The sequence below is a fragment of the Hyperolius riggenbachi genome, chromosome 2, assembly GCF_040937935.1.
Source record: "Hyperolius riggenbachi isolate aHypRig1 chromosome 2, aHypRig1.pri, whole genome shotgun sequence".
NCBI lineage: Eukaryota > Metazoa > Chordata > Amphibia > Anura > Hyperoliidae > Hyperolius > Hyperolius riggenbachi.
In genome coordinates, this window is record NC_090647.1 from 81,571,648 (window position 1) to 81,593,838 (window position 22,191).

Sequence of the window (22,191 nt, forward strand, 5' to 3'; positions counted from 1 at the left end):
GCAATTCAAAGCGTTTTCAAGCACTTTGTGATTTCCCTACATGTTCTATTGAACACAAATGCTCGGAAAATGATGCAGTAGCCACGTTTGTGATTCAATAGAAAGTGGATCGCTTATGTGAGGACACTCACATACAGTAAGTGACCATTGCACTAGCGCTTTTAAGACAATTTTTAAAATCGCCAGCGCTTAGAGAGAAATCGCTGTTGGGGCTGATTCACACTCAGGGCTCGTTCACACTAGAGGTGTTTTTGCCCAAACTTAAGTGCAGACGTTTTCAAAAACACCCTGAAAGCACTTACACCATTATTCTTTGAGACAGTTCACATCTGATCGGTTCGTTTCCAATCCGCTCAGAGAAGCGGTGTATGGGCCATTTTTTTAGGTGATTTTGCCTCAATGGAAGTTATAGGAATAACGGAAACGCTCACAAAATCGCTTTGTGCAGCGTTTGCGTTTTTAGGAATAAATACATTGTATGCTTTTCCTGATCAAAGAGTTCACTTCTTGACTGATGTCAGGTAGCGAAAAAAACGCAATCGCTCAGCAAAACTGCTTAGAAAAGTGGTTCACTAAAAAAAAAAAAAAAAAACAGCGCGCAGGTAATCGCCAGGAATCGGATACAAATAACTCTTCAATAACCGACAAATGCTGATGGAAACGCAAACAGAATGCAATGTGATCAAGGCCTAAAAGAGCTTTTTAAAAGCTAGAGATTTTAAAAGCTCTTGTTCATGCAATGCTATGGAGGTTTTTTACAAAATCGCATCACTCCAGTGTGAACACACACATAGGATATTAGTAAGAGCTTTAAAAATCACAAAGCGCTTAGAATTGTCTCATGCTCCTGTCACCTCCTTTCAACCAAAAAGATGGCTGCCCCCATGAAATCACAAACTTTTTCCTGTTCTTTTAAAACAGGGTGGGTAAGAGCTTATATTATCGATTTTAACATAACTAATGTAACTTAATGATAGTATGTTTAGGCAGAAGTTCCTCTTTAAAGGGAACATAAACTGAGAAGTATATGGATTTTTCCTTTAAAAATAATACCAGTTGCCTGACTCCCCTGCTAACCCTGTGTCTCTAATACTTTTAGCCACAGCCCCTGAACAGGCATGCAGATCAGGTGCTCTGACTGAAGTCAGACTGGATTAGCTGCATGCTTGTTTCAGGTGTGTGATTCAACCACCACTACAGCCAAAGAGATCAGCAGGACTGTCAGGCAACTGGTATTGTTTAAAAGGAAACATCCTTATCCCTCTCAGTTAAGGTTTCCCTTTAAGTTTCCCGCCGATATAAAACCCAGCCCAGAAGGGCTGGCTTTGAGATCCGCCCTCCAGAAGCCAATCTGTATAAAAAGACAAAGCATTTTCCGTCCTTGATCAGAGCCAGCCATGAGAAGCAAGGTGGCTGGTGGCCATTTTTGTCTGACGTTTGCGCTGGAACAAAGGCCTTTTTCCATGTGCTTGGAGTTTCCACAAAACACATATTCTGAACTTTAAGTATCCATTTTTTATTTTCCCCTTTTATTTTACACTATTTTACTCTTCTTTCTAATTGTTACTTTAATTTTCTGTATCTATTATTTATATTGCATTTACAATAAATTGACCGAAGGTCATTTTTATTGCTACATACCTGCCTTCAGCCATGCAGAAAGAATCCTAGCCTCTCTGAAGATTCGCTATCCTGAAGTATTGTTATAGCCAGAGCATGTTTTGACTAGTCTGAGTGGGTTTTCCTTTTCCTGGATAAAAGGGAAGGTGGCAGCTTTGTACCCTGAAATATTGTGTAAGGCCCAGTGCACACCAAAACCGCTAGCAGATCTGCAAAACGCTAGAGGTTTTTGGAGCAGATTTCAGAGCGATTCCAGGCATGTTTAGAGAGGTTTTCTAAACCTGCCTAGCGTTTCTTGGAGCGTTTTTGTGTAGCAGATTGCAAATATTGTTACAGTAAAGCTGTTGCTGAACAGCTTATGTAACAAAAATGCCTGGAAAACCGCTCTGATCTAGCGTTTTCCAGAGCAGTTTGAGCTTTTGCTATAATTTACATTGAGGCAGAAACGCTTGTGCAAACTGCAAAAGTGCTGCAGGACCCACGTTTGCGGTTTGCTTAAAACCTCAAACCGCTGGTGTGCACCATCCCATTGAAATACATTAGCCAAGCGTTTTCACAGGCGGTAGCGGTTTGGAAAATGCTACAAAAACCGCTCGGTGTGCACCAAGCCTCAGTAAAGTTTCTGTAGAGCTCACAAACTCTCTTCTAGCCGGTCTGCTGCCCAATTATGGCGGTTTCAGGTCATCGATTGCATCCACAAGGTTGGACGGCCTGTGGTTTGAAATAGATTGGAAGGCATTGAGCGGTCTCTTCTATGTCCATTGTTGGTGTTTTTGTTTTTTCTTCACAAGATCTGTACCTTGTCGCACACATGATCTCTTTGCTTTCAGCTCTTGGACAGAATCCCCTGGGACTAACAGCAGCACCAGCAACGCAGACCACTACTAATGAAGGTCTTGGTGGAATCGACTTCAGTAGTTCATCAGACAAAAAAAGTATGTACTGTGTAACTATTCTCCCTGTTTGGGTTTTAAACCCTGCAGATTGATTGCTTATACTGTATATGTATCACAATACAAAAATGCCTGCAGCACACCGTATAAAATCCGTATCGCTGTATTGCTACATCCAACAGACTGGCTGGTAACTGCCTGTTGGATGTACCAATAAAGCAATCACTATGTTCTCTTTAGTGTGCTGAGGGCTGCTCGTTCAGTTGACTGAGAGATATATCTGTTTGTGTAATTGAAAGTGCCCATACGCTGTACAGATTCAATCACTGTGATCAAGTATCCTGAAGAACGTCCCAACACGCTGCCCGATCATAAATTCAATAAATTTCCATATAAAATGGGGCCTAGAGCCGGTGATGGGCTCTGAGAGTCCCCTTCCCCCAAACCATACCACTCCCCCAGGACCCCCAGCAGAATAGTAGTACAGTGGGGCACACTCTAAACTCACCTGGCCGACCACCACACTCCCTTCTGTGTGCTTCCATGATCACCCGGTGCCCTTACCCGTGATGCGGAGACTTGTATGAACTTGTGTAACACTCCCGGGTCACTGAGTACAGGCTCCTGAAAATGATGGAAGCACACAAGGAGCGTGCTGATCGGACAGGTGAGTGCGCGCTTCGCTAATACTCTGCAGGGGCCCTGGGGAAGATGCTATGAGGCATGACATGAAATTTCCTCCATCCTGCTGAGTTGCCTGTGAAAAGGGAACCCAATACAAAAGTTCAGAAAATAATTATAACTTTTACCCATGGAAACCAAAGCTAGTTAGAATGTTTTTTAAAGGGGTATGAAACTCGGCATTTCTTCTTTGCTCTAAAGATTTACAGTATAAAATCTACCAACACAAAAAAAGTGTCAGAACAGCATTCAAACAGTTAAACACAACACTTTGTTCTTCAGCGGAAAGCTCCTTGCTTCAGTGGGCAGCTTCTGGCTGCATCCATAGAGGTGATATATTTATCTTTTGTTTACATTCCATTGTCTGCTACATTCCTAGCTGTGCTAAAAATTAGCTCTCTCTGCTATAGAAACAGAGCTGAGAAGTGATCACTAAATAGATTTTAATATATAAATATAGCAGCTATGCAAGAAAATGGAACAGCTGCTTTCAGAGCTGATAAGCTGTACTTTGTAAACAGACAATATTACTTGTGCCCAAAAGCAAATATGTTCAATTTATGGGTAATAAGTAGGATGAAAACGCATTTTTATTGAATGCTATGTCAGAGCTTTAAAGGGACTCCGAGCAGTGCAGAAACTATGGAAAGATGCATATCATTTTAAAGCTCTCTTTCTCCTCTTTCCAATGATATATAAATCGCCGCCCTACGCCTTTTAGTTTTCAATATTTTCGCGATTGAAATTGCTGCGGCCGCAATTTCGATCGCGAAAATAGAGAAAACTAAAAGGCGTAGGCTGGTGATTTAAGGGTCGTCAGAAAGAGGAGAAAGAGAGCTTTAAAATGATATCCATCTTTCCATAGTTACTTGTATTACACAGGACGACTTTTTCCTAAAGTCAGCAGCTCCATTCTGCTGAATGGAGCTGCTGACACTGGGGAAAGTGTCGTCCTGTGTAATACAAGTAACTATGGAAAGATGGATATAATTTTAAAGCTCTCTTTCTCCTCTTTCTGACGACCCTTAAATCACCAGCCTACGCCTTTTAGTTTTCTCTATTTTCGCGATCGAAATTGCGGCCGCAGCAATTTCAATCGCGAAAATATTGAAAACTAAAAGGCGTAGGGCGGCGATTTATATATCATTGGAAAGAGGAGAAAGAGAGCTTTAAAATGATTTGCATCTTTCCATAGTTTTTGCACTGCTCGGTGTCCCTTTAAATGGATCTGTAAGACTGTCTAAATTTAAACCTAGTCTATGAGGACTAGGAGTGCTGCCAACAGAAGTAGTGACACATTCCTGGTTGTATAGATAATGACTGCTGTTGTGGGGATGGTAATGCCTCCACCCTTAGCTAGGGAAAAATATCTATATGGGGTAACAAATTAAGACTAGTGCTGAACTAGTCAGCACTGCTCCAGTGTTTCTTCACATTTAGATAGGCTTTATTAAATAGAACCCGAGGTGGTTTCTAAGAAATATATCAGCACACAGAGGCTGGGTCTGCCTATACAGCCCAGCCTCTGTTGCTATGTAGTGTCCTTCCAGGCCCCCTCTGCGCTCTGCTATGCCCCCATAAATCACAGCCGTGCTGTCGACATGCAGCGGGCTGTGTTTACCTATGTAGTGTCACTCTTGCCGCTCCCCCCCCCCCCCCCCCGCCTCATGCATAGCTCCGGTCCCCATCCGCGTCCCTTCCCTTCAATCTGCAGGGAGGGAAGGGACGCGGGCAGGGACCAGAGCTATGCGGGAGGAACACGGAATAGGTAAACACAACCTGCTACGACACGCTGTGTGTCAACATGGCGGCTGTGATTTATGGTGGCAATAGCAGAGCGCAGGGGGGGGGGGGGGGGGGGCTGGGGGACACTTCATAGCAACAGAGGCTGGGCTGTATATGCAGACCCAGCCTCTGTGTGCAGATATCCTTCTTCTTAGAAACCACCTCAGGTTCTCTTTAAAGGGAACATTCAGAGACGATTAAAAATAAAATTAAAATCCGCATCCACTTACCTGGGCAAATTCCAAAAAACTATCAAAGGCAATCTTTGTGCGATATTGGAATCCGTTATTTCTGCATGCCCGTCTTGTGATCTTGAAGAAACTTATATTGAGGAGAATTAAAGACTAAGACCTAGTGCATACCGGAGCGTTTCCGCTGCGGTTTGCGATCCGCTTGCGGGTGCGGATCCGCTAGGGTAATGTATTTCAATGGGCTGGTGCACACCAGAGCGGGAGGCGTTTTGCAGAAACGCATACTCCCGGGCTGCTGCAGATTTTGGATTGTGGATGCGTTTCTGCCTCAATGTTAAGTATAGGAAAACGCAAACAGCTCTGAAAAACGGCACTTCAGAGCGGTTTGCCAGGCGGTTTTTGTTACAGTAGTTGTTCAGTAACAGCTTTACTGTAACAATACATGAAATCTACTACACCAAAAACGCTTCACAAAACCGCAAAATGCTAGCTGAAACGCTACAGAAAAAGAAGAAAAAGCGTTTCAAAATCTGCTAGCATTTTGCGGATCTGCTAGCGGTTTTTGGTGTGCACTAGGCCTATCTGTTCATTTAAAGCCCCGTGATTGTTTGTCTGGAATGTGTTTAGTACTAAATTGGGGTGGAACAATAATACTTTTTTTTTTATCTATATTTGTATTCCACTTACCTGGGGCTTCCTCCAGCCCGTGGCAGGCAGGAGGTGCCCTCGGTGCTGCTCCGCAGGCTCCCGGTGGTCTCTGGTGGCGCGCCCCGACCTGGCCAGGTCGGGCTTCTTCTGCGTTCCAAAATGCGCCTCACGGCGGCGCTCTGACGTCTTCGGACGTCCTCCGGGCTGTGCTTTTTTTTTATCGTCCCTGAACCTTCCCTTTAAAAGGAACATAAAGTGCAAGGTATATGAGGCTGCCGTATTTATTTCCTTCTGAACAATACCAGTTGCCTGGCTGTCCTGCTGATCATTCCGACCTCGTCACACCCCTGAAACAAGCATACAGCTGATCTTGCCAGGTTTAAAAAAAGGAGAAAAAAATGATCTGCATGATTGTTCAGCATCTGTGGCTAAAAGTATTAGAAGCAGAGGATCAGCAGGACTGCCAGGCAACCAACTGGTATTGCTTAAAAGGAAATAAATATGGCAGCCACCATATCCCTCTCACTTCAGGTGTCTTTTACGTTTCCAGTTGTGACTTGATAAAAATGCTAATGCTGTTGTTTTCTTTTAGGTGATAGAACTGGAACCCGACCTGAGTAAGTCATTTTTAAATGTCGTGTTGTGTATGTCTCAAATGTTGCCATCTACACAAAGCTTCCCGAGTATAAATGTTGTGTCTGAAACAACACGATCAGATATGGAGGAAAAGCATCCAAAACCGTTTTATTTAGCTTCAGCACTGAAAGATACACAATAATGCTTCATTCCATTTATTTACAGCTTATTTCCAGGCAAGGATCACCGTATTGTTAATGCTTAGATGCAGCCTTTCGGGTACGCAGCGGTAACAGCATGCAATAATCAAGAACGACAAGTGCAACGGAAACGCCCAGCTATCGTTAATGGACATCTTAAGTCTGTGGTTTAACCATTTCAGCCAGCTGGGATTTTTCACCTTATGCAACAGAGCAATTTTCATCTCCCATTCATTCGCCAATAACTTTATCACTAATTATCACAATGAATTGATCTAAATCTTGTTTTTTCCGCCACCAATTAGGCTTTCGTACGTGTTGCTAAGAATTGTTTTCTAAATGCATTTTAACAGGAATATTAAGAAAACAATGGAAAAAATTCATTATTTCTCAGTTTTTGGCCATTATAGCTTTAAAATAATACATGCTACCAGAATTAAAACCTGTGTATTTTATTTGCCCATTTGTCTCGGTATTACACCATTTAAATAATGTCCCTGTCGCAATGTATGGCGCTAATATTTTATTTGGAAATAAAGGTGCATTTTTTCAGTTTTGCGTCCATCACTCTTTACAAGCTTATAATTTAAAAAATGTAATCTACCCTCTTCACATGCATATTTAAAAAGTTCAGACACTTGGGTAACTTTTTTTTTTTTTAATTTCCATTAATTTTATTTGGGTTAATTTTAACCACTTTACCCCCCGCGGTACAAATTTGTCTTTTTTTTTTTTCTCCCCTAAAAAACAAGGGACGGAGGAAACCGTACCTTGCGCGCTCCCGCCGCTCGTGCACGCCGCCGCCCGCTCGCCCGGAGATCAATGAACGGGAAAATCCATTCCCGTTTGTTGATCTAAGCCCCCGCAATGATTTGCTGCTTCTTTGAGAAACAGTGCGATCATTGTGATCTTCCCAGCCTCGTAGTGCTTCCTGTAAGCGTCCTTCCGGACACTTACAGGTCGCATGTAAACTCACTGTGGCCATCTTGTGGCCAAATAGTAAAACTACACCCTAAAGCATTTTACATATACAAATACATTAGTTTTACACAAATTAACTCATTACCTCCCACACTCCCCTATTATTATTATTATTATTATTATTATTATTATTTTTTTTGTAATTAAAAAAAAAATACAATAAAAAAAAACATAAATAGTTACCTTAGGGACTGAACTTTTTAAATATTTATGTCAAGAGGGTATAACACTGTTACTTTATAAACTACGGGCTTGTAATTAGGGATGGATGCAAAACTGAAAAAAAATGCTCCTTTTATTTCCAAATAAAATATTGGCGCCAAACATTGTGATAGGGACATAATTTAAACGGTTTTATAACCGGGACAAATGGGCAAATTTCATGGGTTTTAATTACTGTAGCATGCATTATTTAAAAAACTATAATGGCCGAAAACTGAAAAATTTATTTACCACATTTTTTCCTATTTTCCCATTAAAACACATTTAGAATAAAATAATTCTTGGCATAATGTCCCACCTAAAGAAAGCCTAATTGGTGGCGTAAAAAACAAGCTATAGTTCATTTCATTGCGATAAGTAATAATAAAGTTAGACGAATGGAAAGGTGAAAATTGCTCTGGTGTTCAAGGGGTAAAACTCCTCAGTGGTGAAGTGGTTAAATATAATAATGTGTGTTTTTTATAGTATTGAAAAATGTGGATGTAGTTTTACTATTTGGCCACATTGCGATTTATTTTTATTTAGTTATTTATTTATTTTTTAGAAGGACAGTGGCCTCCGCCTGTTGAATTGACCCTAAAGGCCACATTAGGGTTGGCTGAAACGACAGGGAAAATAGTGATCGGGAAATGTGCTTGCAGTATACTGTAGCTTGCGTCCCCTGTTTGTATTCAGTTTCTGGGTTGGTCAGCCAAATGTGAACATGTGACAGCCAAAATAGGTTGAATAATACAGGATCTTCTCAAAAAATTAGCATATTGTGATAAAGTTCATTATTTTCTGTAATGTACTGATAAACATTAGACTTACGTATATTTTATATTCAAATACACACAACTGAAGTAGTTCAAGCCTTTTATTGTTTTAATATTGATGATTTTGGCATACAGCTCATGAAAACCCAAATTTCCTATCTCAAAAAATTAGCATATTTCATCCGACCAATAAAAGAAAAGTGTTTTTAAAACAAAATAAGTCAACCTTCAAATAATTATGTTCAGTTATGCACTCAATACTTGGTCAGGAATGCTTTTGCAGAAATGACTGCTTCAATGCTGCGTGGCATGGAGGCAATCAGCCTGTGGCACTGCTCAGGTGTTATGGAGGCCCAGGATGCTTCGATGGCGGCCTTAAGCTCATCCAGCATGTCGGGTCTTGCGTCTCTCAACTTTCTCTTCACAATATCCCACAGATTCTCTATGGGGTTCAGGTCAGAGTTGGCAGGCCAATTGAGCAGAGTAATACGATGGTCAGTAAACCATTTACCAGTGGTTTTGGCACTGTGAGCAGGTGCCAGGTCGTGCTGAAAAATGAAATCTTCATCCCCATAAAGCTTTTCAGCAGATGGAAGCATGAACCCACTTTTGAACCAGAAACAGCGGCAGAAGCGCCTGACCTGGGCTACAGAGAAGCAGCACTGAACTGTTGCTCAGTGGTCCAAAGTACTTTTTTCGGATGAAAGCAACTTTTACATGTCATTCAGAAATCAAGGTGCCAGAGTCTGGAGGAAGACTGGGGAGAGGGAAATGCCAAAATGCCTGAAGTCCAGTGTCAAGTACCCACAGTCAGTGATGGTCTGGGGTGCCATGTCAGCTGCTGGTGTTGGTCCACTGTGTTTTATCAAGGGCAGGGTCAATGCAGCTAGCTATCAGGAGATTTTGGAGCACTTCATGCTTCCATCTTCTGAAAAGCTTTATGGAGATGAAGATTTCATTTTTCAGCATGACCTGGCACCTGCTCACAGTGCCAAAACCACTGGTAAATTGTTTACTGACCATGGTATTACTCTGCTCAATTGGCCTGCCAACTCTCCTGACCTGAACCCCATAGAGAATATGTGGGATATTGTGAAGAGAAAATTGAGAGACGCAAGACCCAACACTCTGGATGAGTTTAAGGCCGCTATCGAAGCATCCTGGGCCTCCATAACACCTGAGCAGTGCCACAGGCTGCTTGCCTCCATGCCACGCCGCATTCAAGCAGTCATTTCTGCAAAAGGATTCCCGGCCAAGTATTGAGTGCATAACTGAACATAATTATTTGAAGGTTGACTTATTTTGTTTTAAAAACCCTTTTCTTTTATTGGTCAGATGAAATATGCTAATTTTTTGAGATAGGAAATTTGGGTTTTCATGAGCTGTATGCCAAAATCATCAATATTAAAACAATAAAAGGCTTGAACTACTTCAGTTGTGTGTATTTGAATCTAAAATATATGAAAGTCTAATGTTTATCAGTACATTACACAAAATAATGAACTTTATCACAATATGCTAATTTTTTGAGAAGATCCTGTAGATGCAAGATTAATTTTATTTCGGGGCCTCCATGTACCAGTACCTGTCACCAGTGCAGACAATTACCTGGGTACATGCAGAAAAGCCCAGATCAGTATGCTGGCTGCTGTGACGTTAAAGAATGCCTTGTTTCACAGATAATACTCATAAAGTAGTTCTCTGCTATAAAAACTCAGAGGTGTTTTCCTACAAACCCAACTCGAATGAGGCATGAAGAATGTGTAATAGAGGAAGATTTGTCTTGTTTCCTCTACAGATTGTTTTATGTGCACATGGCTATCACATGCCCATATTTGGATTGCCCAGAGTGACATAGCCTAGTAGTGTTGGTCAAATTTTCCTCATTTTGATTCAGTTCACCCAACTTATTGCAAATTCTCAGGCTAATTTGTGAATGGAGTTCGAAGGTCATTGATGTGCTGTAGGCTAGGGTCACACTTGTCCATGCAGATGGGCGTTTTTTTTTCTTGTATTTGCATTTTTCTGTATGCATTTTATACAACAGGAGATCTTGGCAGCACTTTCAAATACAGGCTGTACCCGAGTTGACCAGCTGCATAGATGTGCAGAGCCCCCCACACAGGCAGATTACACAACTTGCATTCAAAACAGATGCAGCAAAGGAGGATGTTGGCTTCCAAAACAGTTTGTGCACAAATTGTTTGGTACTAGACTCTTCCACGGCAATGACGTGCCCTCAAAGAAGAGACCTAACCACTAGCTAAACCTAACCACTACCTAACCATTAATACATAGTATGATCCTGAGTCTGCTAGCCATGAATGGTCTACACATTTTCTAAAGATCAGGGAAGGGATTGGCAGTGCTTCTAATCGGGCTGCAACTGAAATTGCAGCCTGATTAGATGCACTGCCAATCCCTTCCCAATCCCTTCACATTTTCTAAAGAACAGGGGCTCTTTAGAAAATGTGCGCATTTCTTTGCGTTTTTGTTTGAGTTTTTAAATATTCATATTTAACAAGTAAAAAAAAAATTCAAATTTATTCGGGCAAAAACATATGAGTAACGTGTTTTCTAAAACTCATGTGATTCAATTAAGTGTGATTCTGGCCTTAGGGTTTCTGTTCCTGTAAATTTTTTTCATTTATTTAAGAGAAAACACATTGAAACTAAAGGCTCATACACACATCAGACTATAGTCTTTGGAAAATGAAAGATCACAGACCTATCTTGCCACCCTTCATGTAGTATGAGAGCCATACCTTCACAGTCTTATCTATGGAGCTGAACTCCCCATCAGACAGAAATCTTTGCAAGATGCTGCACACACAGATGCTGCACAGACACAAAAGATCAGTATCTGCAAAAGATCTGTTCCTGCCAAAGATCCGTTCCTGCAAATTGAATTCATAGTCTATGAGATCTGCAGATCATCATACACACCTTGTTTAACTGACATTCATCTGCAGATCAGACAATCATCTGCAGATCTGAAAATCCATCCTGGTGGATCTGATCTGCAGATGAATGTCTGTTAAACAAGGTGTGTACGAGATCTGCAGATATCAGACTATGGATCTTTTGCAGATACTGATATTTTGAATGTGTACAGCATCTTTGTGTGCAGCATCTTGCAAAGAGTTTTTTTCTTATGGGGAGTTCAGCTCCATAGAATAGACTGTGTAGGTATGACTCTCATACTACATGGAAGGAGGTAAGATTGGTCTGTGATCTTGCCTTTTCCAAAGACTATGGTCTGATGTGTGTATGAGCCTTAAGAGTGATCAATGAGATGCAAATAATTCTGAATTGTTGTAGAACAACGGTCCTCAAACTAAAGCCTCATCTACACGGGTAGATGAGGCGGCGATGTGGCTTATCAATCGAGCCGCTGATGCGGGTCGATTGATAAGATCAGACAGGTCAGATCTTGCTACCGCCGATTCCCTGCTTGTTTCCCCGTGAGGGGACAATGGCAGGGAATCGAGCGGAAGATAAGCGGCGCCGGCGGGGAATCTAATCCGGCGGGTACGCGCGGGGATGCGGAAGAGGCGATCCGGCGGCTAATCTTCTCTCCACATCTCCCCGTGTAGACGGGGCTTAAGGCCCGCGGGCTAAATGCGGCCCCCTGAGGCTTTTTCACTGGCCCCCAAACCAGGGCTGTGGAGTCGGAGTCGTGGAGTCGGGCAATTTTGAGTGCCTGGAGTCGGAGTCGGGAAAAAATGCACCCACTCCGACTCCGACTCCTAATGAATTTGTAACTGTAATTAAAATAGAAAATATGATAAAATGTTCTATTTCTCAGATAAGTTATTAAAAATAATGTGTGTGTGTGTGTATATGTGTATATGTATGTATGTATGTATGTATGTATATATATATATCTCTATCTATATCTATCTATCTATCTATCTATCTATCTATATCTATCTATATCTATCTATATCTATCTATCTATATCTATCTATATCTATCTATATCTATCTATATCTATCTATATCTATCTATATCTATATCTATATCTATATCTATATCTATATCTATATCTATATCTATCTATATCTATCTATCTATATCTATCTATATCTATCTATATCTATCTATATCTATCTATATCTATCTATATCTATCTATATCTATCTATATCTATCTATATCTATCTATATCTATATCTATATCTATATCTATCTATATATCTATATATATATATATATATATATATATATATATATATATATATATATATATATATATATATATATATATATATATATATATATATATATATATATATATATATATATATCTCTATATCTCTCTATCTCTATATCTCTCTATCTCTATATCTCTATATCTCTCTATCTCTATATCTCTCTATCTCTATATCTCTCTATCTCTATATCTATCTCTATATCTCTCTATCTCTATATCTATCTCTATATCTCTATATCTATCTCTATATCTCTATATCTATATCTCTATATCTATCTCTATATCTCTATATCTATCTCTATATCTCTATATCTATCTCTATATCTCTATCTCTATATCTATATCTATCTCTATCTCTATCTCTATAGCTGTGCTTAGTCCACAAAAATGAAATCAAAATTAGTTACTTGTGCTGCTTCAATAAAGCAGTCCCCGTATTTTTAAGGTCAGATATACATATCTGATTGTGACTGTATATATGAGGAATCTCTTATATATACTAAATAACATCTATGCTGTAAGAATAAAGCCTGATGTGTAGCTGTGTCACTAATAGAGATGGTCAACGAGATGGAAATAATTCTGCACTGATGCTGATTTATGCAAATGTATGCACTCCCTTTGCTGATGAAATCAAATAATTTGATATGTTGTTAAAATTTGGTTTGGTGACTACAAATTAAAGGGTAACTGAGATGGATGAAAAGTAAAGTTTTATACATACCTGGGGCTTCCTCCAGCCCCCTTCAGGCTAATCAGTCCCTCGCTGTCCTCCACCACCCAGATCTTCTGATATGAGTCCTGGTAATTCAGCCAGTCAGCGCTGTCCGGCCGCATGCCGCTCCCACAGCCAGGAACATTCTGCACCTGCGCAATAGTGCTGCACAGGTGTAGTATGCTCCTGGCGGCGGAGTGTGTGCATGCGCACTACGCCCGACTGGCTCAAGTACCTAGACTCATAGCAGAAGATCCAGGTGGTGGAGGGCGACAACGAGGGACTGATTATCCTGAAGGCGGCTGGAGGAAGCCCCAGGTATGTATAAAACTTTAATTTCATCTGTCTCAGGTTTACTTTGTTACACAGTAGTACTATACTCTACATATGCACTCCCCACAGAGCTGCAGGGAATCCACTGAGAATGCTGTCCACATTGAACAGAGGTGTTGTCTGTTTACAATCTCCTCATTCCCCTGCAGAGTACCTGCACATCATTCTTACATGTACCCACACTTACATTACCTAGGGCCTGATAGATGTTCTTTGTTCCGGTTTGTACCTTTTACAAGTACTCTTACCAAGGACTAGTTTTAGTCTAAAGGGAATAAATATAGTAGTCTACATATCCTTCTCACTTCAGTTGTCGTGTAAAATTCCTAAGCGTTGGCAGTTAAGAGACAAATGTCATGTTACATACTTTTTAATCAGCAAAATTGTAATATGCAAATTAGAGGAGTCTGAGTCGAGAAGTCGGAGCCGGTGGAATCCTAAACTGAGGAGTCGGAGTCGGTGGATTTTTGGACCGACTCCACAGCCCTGCCCCAAACACAATGTATAACTTATAGATGTGGCCCACTGCACCTTTAAATATTGGTGGCCCACATATAGAATAGCAGTGCTGGCACCACCCATCCATATACTGTAGAAGCCAGCGAGCAGCAATTTGCTGGCTTCACATCCAGTTCTGCATCAGGTGACACTGCTGTCTAACTGGACGGCAGGCTACCACCTGGGTTATGCTTCACTGTCTGGTGAGCAAAGAAGTTTTTCGGGCACCGCATGACTGGCTGCTGTTGGAAGTTCTCCTCCGGGCATGATTGGGGGAATCAATACCTAGATTCAATCTAATGTTTTTCAGCATAATTTTATGTATGTTCCGCCCCCCAGCAGTCTGAAGTATGTTGACCCGGCCCTTGACCGAAAAATTTTGGAGACCCCTGTTGTAGAATGATGCAAGTTTATGAAGCTTGGAAATGGGCCAAGGAAACAAAACCTTTGATTTCATGTTGTATTCCTGTACCAACCTAACAGCCCTACTAGAAAGACCAAAGACTATGCAGGGCTGATTAGAAATGTACATTATTCGAGATGCACTTGTCTTACACAGTAGGTTATGTGTGCTATTTTCTTACATGATTCATTGTTTTCTGCAGAGACAGCAAAGCACTTAAGGATGAAAATCTACCTCCAGTTATTTGCCAAGATGTAGAAAATTTCCAGTAAGTATGTTTTTGTGAGGCACAGGTGCACTTAAAGAGGAACTCCAGTGAAAATAATGTAATAAAAAAATGCTTCATTATTACAGTAATTATGTATAAATGATTTAGTCCGTGTTTGCCCATTGTAAAATCTTTCCTCTCCCTGATTTACATTCTGACATTTATCACATGGCAACATTTTTACTGCTGGCAGGTGATGTCAGCGGAAGGAGATGATGCTTGCGTTTTTGGCAGTTGTAAACAGACTTTTATTTTCCACAATGCAACAAGGCTCCTACAATGTGAAGTCGGAACCATGGTCCTGACATCACACTGTGGGAGGGGTTTTACCACAGTATCAGCCATACAGAGCCCCCTGATGACCCGTTTTAAGAAAAGGTAACGATTTCTCATGGGAAAGGGGATATTGGCTACTGATTGGGATGAAGTTTCTCTCTAACCCTAACCATCCTCAGAGTGCTCAGCTCCCCCCCCCCCCCCCCCCTCTTCAGCTACATGTTGACTTGAAAGAGGATTAACCCCTTGCCCACCACTCCATGCCGATTGGTGTGAACGCGGCGTCAACCCCAGGACCACTCCACGCCAATTGGCATGAAGTCCTGGGGCAGGGTTTTGCAGGAGATCGTGCGCGCGCATCTCTGCTTCAATGACTGAGTCTCCCAGCGGCCACTAAGAGGCTGTTAGAAGGTGAAACTGCCGTCTATTTCCTGTGTACAGCGCTGCGATCAAATCACTTGTGAGCTGAATTGTGCGGCCTTGCAGCGAGGCCTTAAAGCTGCAGTGGCCTAATTAGTAAAATATATATATCCTGGTCACTAGGGGGGGGGGGGGTTTAATCCTGTGATTAAAATGGGTACATTGAATTTGGGCATAGTTGATTTTGGCATTGGTGGGGGCAGTTTTTGCTATGCAGTTCTAGTATCTGCATTAATCACCATTTCCTATGTTGTTTAGCTGCCCATAAATGATCCCTGTAACAGGTTTCCCCCTTCCTGTGCCAGATCCTAATTTCTCCCCTTAATGTTAACCTTTTTCTGAAGCCTGACCTTAAAGAGAAACTCCGACCAAGAATTGAACTTTATCCTAATCAGTAGTGGATTATTATTATTATTATTATTATTATTATTTATTGTATTTATAAAGCGCCAACATATTACGCAGCGCTGGACAATAAATATATACAATGATACAAGGATGACATACATAGGGTTATACACATAGAACAAAGTTATACATACAAATTGAACAAAATACATGATCATGCAATATGGGCTGGTTAGGTAGGCCCAGTAATACAAGTACAGGCTGTCATAGGACAGGAGCACATGATCCTGTAGATTACACTAGGGAGTGGAGGACCCTGCCAGAGGCTTACAATCTAAAGGGAGGGGTGGAAACACTAGGGGGGGCTGTTAAATATTCCTTAGAGAGTTACTGTGTGGTAGGAGGTGGGTAGGCCATCATAAAGAGGTGGGTTTTGAGGGCTTGCTTGAATGTGTTGAAAGAGGGAGCAAGTCTGATGGGTGGTGGAAGGGCATTCCAGAGGGTGGGGGCAGCTCTTGAGAAATCCTGCAGGCGGGCATGGGAGTGTGAAATGCGCGGGGTGGTGAGGCGAAGGTCGTTGGAGGAACGGAGGGGGCGACCTGGTGTATACTTGTGAACAAGCTCCGAGATGTAGGTAGGGCATGTTTTGTGCACAGATTTATACGCCAGGCATAGAATCTTGAAACTTATCCTGAGACGGATAGGGAGCCAGTGCAGGGATTCACAAAGGGGAGATGTGGATGCAGAGCGGTGCGAAGAATGGATGAGTCTTGCAGCCGCGTTCATCACTGATTGAAGGGGGGCAGTGCGTTTCAGGGGGAGGCCAGAAAGGAGTGAGTTACAGTAATCAAGGCGGGAGATGATGAGGGCATGGATGAGCAGTTTGGTCGTATCCGGGGTTAAGAATGGGCGGATCTTGGAGATATTACGGAGGTGGAAATTGCAGGCTCTTGTGATGTTTTGGATGTGTGGGATGGAGAGGTCAGAGTCCAAGGTGACACCCAGGCAGCGGGCCTGGGAGGTAGGGAGAATGGTTGTGTTGTCGATTGTGAGGTGGAAACCTGGGATGGGTGCAGCAGCATGGGGTGGAAAGATCAGGAGCTCAGTTTTGTCTAGGTTAAGCTTTAGGAACCTAGCTGACATCCAGGAGGAAATTGCTGAGAGACACGAGGAGACCTTGTTTATGGTGGTGGCTGAGAGATCGGGGGTATGGAGGTAAATCTGAGTGTGGTGGTGGCTGAGAGATCGGGGGTATGGAGGTAAATCTGAGTGTCATCTGCATAAAGGTGGTAATTGAAGCCCAGGGAGGAGATAAGCTTGCCAATTGAGGAAGTGTATATGGAGAAAAGAAGGGGGCCTAGAACAGAGCCCTGGGGGACCCCAACTGAAAGGGGGGCAGGAGTTGAGGAGGAGCCATTGAAGGAAGTGGTGAAGGAGCGATTGGATAGGTAGGAGAAGATCCAGGCCAAGGCAAGCCCATGGATGCCCATGGACTGTAGTGATTGGAGGAGGAGGGAGTGGTCAACAGTGTCAAATGCTGCAGAGAGGTCAAGGAGGAGCAGGATGGAATAACTGCCTTTGGCCTTGGCAAGGGTAAGGTCGTTGACCACCTTGGCGAGGGCTGTTTCAGTTGAGTGCGCAGGTCAGAATCCAGACTGTAGGGGGTCAAGTAGGGTATTGGTGTTGATGTATTGGGTAATGCGCTGGTGGACTAGGCGTTCGAGGAGTTTAGAAGCATAGGGAAGGAGGGAGATTGGGCGGTAGTTTGAGGGTAGGGATGGGTCGAGTGAGGGTTTTTTCAGCAGGGGAAGCACAGTGGCCTGTTTGAATGCTTTGGGGAAGATGCCTGTGGAAAGGGAGAGATTGAACAAGGAGGTGAGGACTGGGGCCAGGTCAGGGAAGTGGGGACGAAGAGTATTCGTGGGTACCGGATCACAGGGAGAGGATGTGCGGGGGGGGAAGCCACTAGCAGCAGGCTGACTTCATCAATGGTGGCAGGAGCAAAAGAGGCGAGGGGTGGATGAGACAAGGGAGCCGCTGGGAGGGAAGGCAAGGGGACAACCTGAGACGCATTGGTAAGGGAGGGATGGAGGAGGGAAATTTCATTGCGTATTGTTGCAATTTTAGTGGTGAAGTGGTTGGCAAGGTCATTGGCTGAGAGGGAGGAGCTGGGAGGGGGAGGAGTGGGGTTGAGGAGGGAATTGAAGGTAGCAAAAAGCTGTCGAGGGTTGGAAGCTTGGGTTACAATCAGTGCTGCAAAGTACCTTTGTTTAGCCTCAGAGAGGGCAGTGTGGAAGAGTAACAGTTTGGCCTTGTAATCTAGGAAGTCAGCATTGAGATGTGATTTCCTCCATTTCCGTTCGGCTGCTCTAGTTTTTTTCCTGAGGTTACGTGTGTGGGTGTTGTGCCAGGGTTGGGGGGCTTGATAGGGCGGAAGATTGAGGGGGCAGCTTGATCTAAAGCAGATGAGAGGGCAAGGTTATATTGTGCAGCCGCTTCATTGGGGCATGTTAGGGTGGGTAGGTGGGAGGAGAGGGAGAGAAGGGGACTTGCTAGGACATTTGGGCTGAGATTACGTAGGTCTCTCTGCCATCGACCAGGCTGAGGGGTGGGGAGAGAAGTTGTTGGTGGGGAGATAGTGAAGGTGAGGAGGTGATGGTCAGAGATAGGGAAAGGTGCAATGTCCAGGTTGCTGAGGGAGGTGGACTTTGAGAATATGAGGTCAAGAGTATGACCAGCGCGGTGGGTGGTGGAATTTGTATGCTGAGAGAGACCAAGGGATTTGGTGAGCGAGAGTAGCTGCTTGGCAGCAGTGGAGATAGGCTCATCGATAGGTAAGTTGAAATCCCCGAGTATGATGGTGGGGAGGTCAGATGACAGGATGTGGGGGAGCCAGGAGGCCAGGTTGTCCAGGAAGAGTGAAGTTGGAGCAGATGGGGGGTGATATAGGACCGCAATGATGGCTGGGAGAGGTTGGTACAGGCGGATTACATGGGCCTCAAAGGATGAGAAGTGCAGGGAAGGGGGCGGTGATAGGACCCGGAAGGTGCAGGGTGCGGAGAGAAGCAGACCCACTCCTCCTCCAGACCTGTTGTCAGGTCTGGGGGTGTGACTGAGATGCAGTCCCCCATAGGAGAGAGCAGCGGCTGCGGTACAGTCAGAGGGGGTGAGCCATGTCTCTGTGAGGGCGAGGAAGGTGAGGGATTTAGAGAGGAAGAGCTCATGGATGGATGTGAGCTTGTTGCGGACAGATCTGGCATTCCATAGACCACAAAACAGAGGGAGAGAGTGCCTGGGGGTTGTATGGATGGGAATGAGATTATTATGGTGTGGTCTGCGGATGCAAGAGGAGTGTGGTGGGGCTGGAAGGAGGTTGGCTGGGAGTTTGGGGACCAGTGGGGGTCTAGGAATGGGTGGGTTGAGGATGGAGGGAGAAAGCACTGGGACCAGCTGGAGAAGCAGGTGGAGGAATAGCATGTGGTAGTGGAGGGGTGGCAAAGGGTTGGTAGGAATATGGTGGGTGAGCCAGAGAAAGGACTGGGGGGAAGGGGTGCATTACGTTGTGTGGAGAGGAGGCTGGCAGTGGTTTGGACAGAGGTAGATGTGTAGAGAACGGTGGAAGATGCATGGAGTAGGAGAGAGGAAGCAATGTGTGTGAGGTTTGGATAGTGATCAGGAATGCAGGTGAGGCTAAAAGATTGAGGAAGTTACCTTGGTGTAAAGCTGATTTCTGCTGAATTGCTGTTGAATTCTGGTAAATTCTGGTTAATTTCCACCCTTAGAAGACGACCCGAAGTCGGCCGGCCCGACTACCAGACCTCCTGATATACACACAGCATCAGAGCAAATGAGTAATCAGGATGGTCTGGCAGACGATTTGCAATTAAGCAGGGGGGAGGGCCACTATAGTCTCCTGCAAATCAAACAAGCTTGTAGGTGTTACAACTTTGTTTGAAATTACAGATAGGCCAGCAGTGTGAAACAAAAGCCAGAATTTCAATAGCAAGTAGTAAATTACAATGTAAATATGTTACTTAGGCGCTACTAATATGAAAAGCAGAGCAGGACAGCAGAAATGAGCCACATGTAATATATTAGAGATGAAACATACACAGCAGATGGATGCAGCAGGAATCGGTTTCAAATTGAGTGCAGGTCAGATTAGAGATGAAACATACACAGCAGATGGATGGACACTACTTTTACACGAGAAATCCTTTTTTTCACAAACAGACCATCATCAGGGGGTGCTCTATGACATTGATATTGTGGTGAAACCCCTCCCACAAGAAACTCTGAGGACCGTGGTACTCCTGGCAGTTTCCTGTCTGTGAACCTTGTTGCATTGTGTGAAATAGCGGTTTACAGCTGTTTCCAACTGCCAAAAAAAAGCATGCAGCAGCTACATCACCTGTCAACAGTAAAAATGTCACCATATAATGTCAGAATGTAAATCAGGGATATAAAAGATTTTACAATGGGCAAACGCTGACTAAATCATTTATACATAATAATTGTAAAAATGAAGCACTTTTTTTATTACATTATTTTCACTGCAGTTCCTCTTTAACCGATAAAACTAACCCTCCTCTTTCTACCATATACTCTAAAGTGTTTCAGTGAAAGGAAAACCAGAGCTAAAACATATAGTAAAAAAAAAACGGGAGCAGGCATGTATAATTAGTTCTTATGCCCACAGCTCCCCCATTTTCCTCTGTTCCCCTCTTTTCTCCAGCTTATGCACCCTGTAGCTACTTTACTGGTTGGTCAGACAGTAAAAACAGGGGAAGCAGACATGTATATGAAGCAGTTCGCATGCCCACCGCTCCAGTTTTCCTTCATCCCTCTCCTTTCTCCATCCAACGCCCCCTGCAGCAGGAGAAAGGTGACCTAGTTATGATGTCATGCACGGGGCACTCCGGGCTGCGTGCAATCAAGGACGCGCTCAGCCTGGCCAGCACCTGCGCACTAATGCAAGGAAATGGCTGTGGGCGCATTTTTACTACGTTTTAGCACTACAATCCTTTAAAGGTGAACTGTAGTGCAAATAACATAATGAATAAAATTGCTTTTATATTTTTTATGCTTCTCATTTTATAAATGATTTACTCAGTGTTGCCCATTGTAAAATTGTTCCTCACCGCGATTTACATTCATGAATTTATCACAGGTGGCAACATCTTTAGTCCTGCCAGGTGCAGCTCTGTGAAAGGTTTATTACTGAGAGTTCCGATGCCAGTACAAAATAAACCTAGTCTCCCAGAATTCTCTGGGTGGAGAATTTCATATAGCTAATCAGCCTAGGCTAAACATCACTGAGAAGCAGGGCTACATTCAGTTTACAGCAATATATAGATATATAGTGTTTTTGATGCTGGAACCAGGAAAGTTACCATAAAAGTGGGTATCCTGAATAATTTACTGCATTCTACTATATGTCACTACAGTGCCTCTTTAATTTTACACATTCACTGAGCGGAAAAAAAACATGACTTTCTAAACGCATGGTTGCTCAGTGCATCTATTTAGGTTTGAGGCTGTACATATGTAGAGATAGTCAATGAGATGAAAATCCAAGTTGATACAAGTTTATGCAAATGCATGCAGCTCAAAAATGAGCCAATCGAAGCCCAGCAAGGTAGGATTTGATTGGTCCATTTTTGAGCTGAATACATTTGCATTAAAAACTTACATAATCCTGCATCAACTCTGAATTATTTTAAAGAGAACTTCGCTGAGTATGTTTGTTTTTCTCTGCAGAAAGTTTGTGAAGGAGCAGAAGCAGGTACAGGAAGAGATCAGCCGAATGTCTTCTAAAGCCATGACAAAGGTACAGGAAGACATCAAAGCCTTGAAGCAGCTCTTATCAGTTGCCTCCAGTGGCCTTCAGAGGAACACTCTGGCTATTGAGAAACTGAAAATTGAAACAGCTCAGGTAAGTTTGTTTATGTAAGTCCCTCAAAGGTAGTTTATCCACTTAAAGAGACTCTGTAACAATAAAAAGATCCCCTGGGGGGTACTCACCTCGGGTGGGGGAAGCCTCCGGATCCTAATGAGGCTTCCCACGCCGTCCTCTGTCCCACGGGGGTCTCTCCGCAGCCCTCCGAACAGCCGGCGACTGTGCCGACTGTCATTTCAATATTTACCTTTGCTGGCTCCAGCG

At 43.1% G+C, this 22,191-nt stretch overlaps 1 protein-coding gene across 5 annotated transcripts in view; it reads left to right on the forward strand.

Moving 5' to 3' along the window:
- Positions 1–22,191, forward strand: part of NUP58 (nucleoporin 58) — a 114,384-nt gene that overhangs the window by 41,388 nt on the left and 50,805 nt on the right. For all 5 annotated transcript variants that reach the window (XM_068266971.1, XM_068266970.1, XM_068266973.1 and 2 more), the window contains exons 5-8: positions 2,451–2,555; positions 6,411–6,435; positions 14,919–14,984; positions 21,789–21,963. In XM_068266971.1, the coding sequence (XP_068123072.1) occupies positions 2,451–2,555; positions 6,411–6,435; positions 14,919–14,984; positions 21,789–21,963 (371 nt within the window). The remainder of the gene's footprint in view (positions 1–2,450; positions 2,556–6,410; positions 6,436–14,918; positions 14,985–21,788; positions 21,964–22,191) is intronic.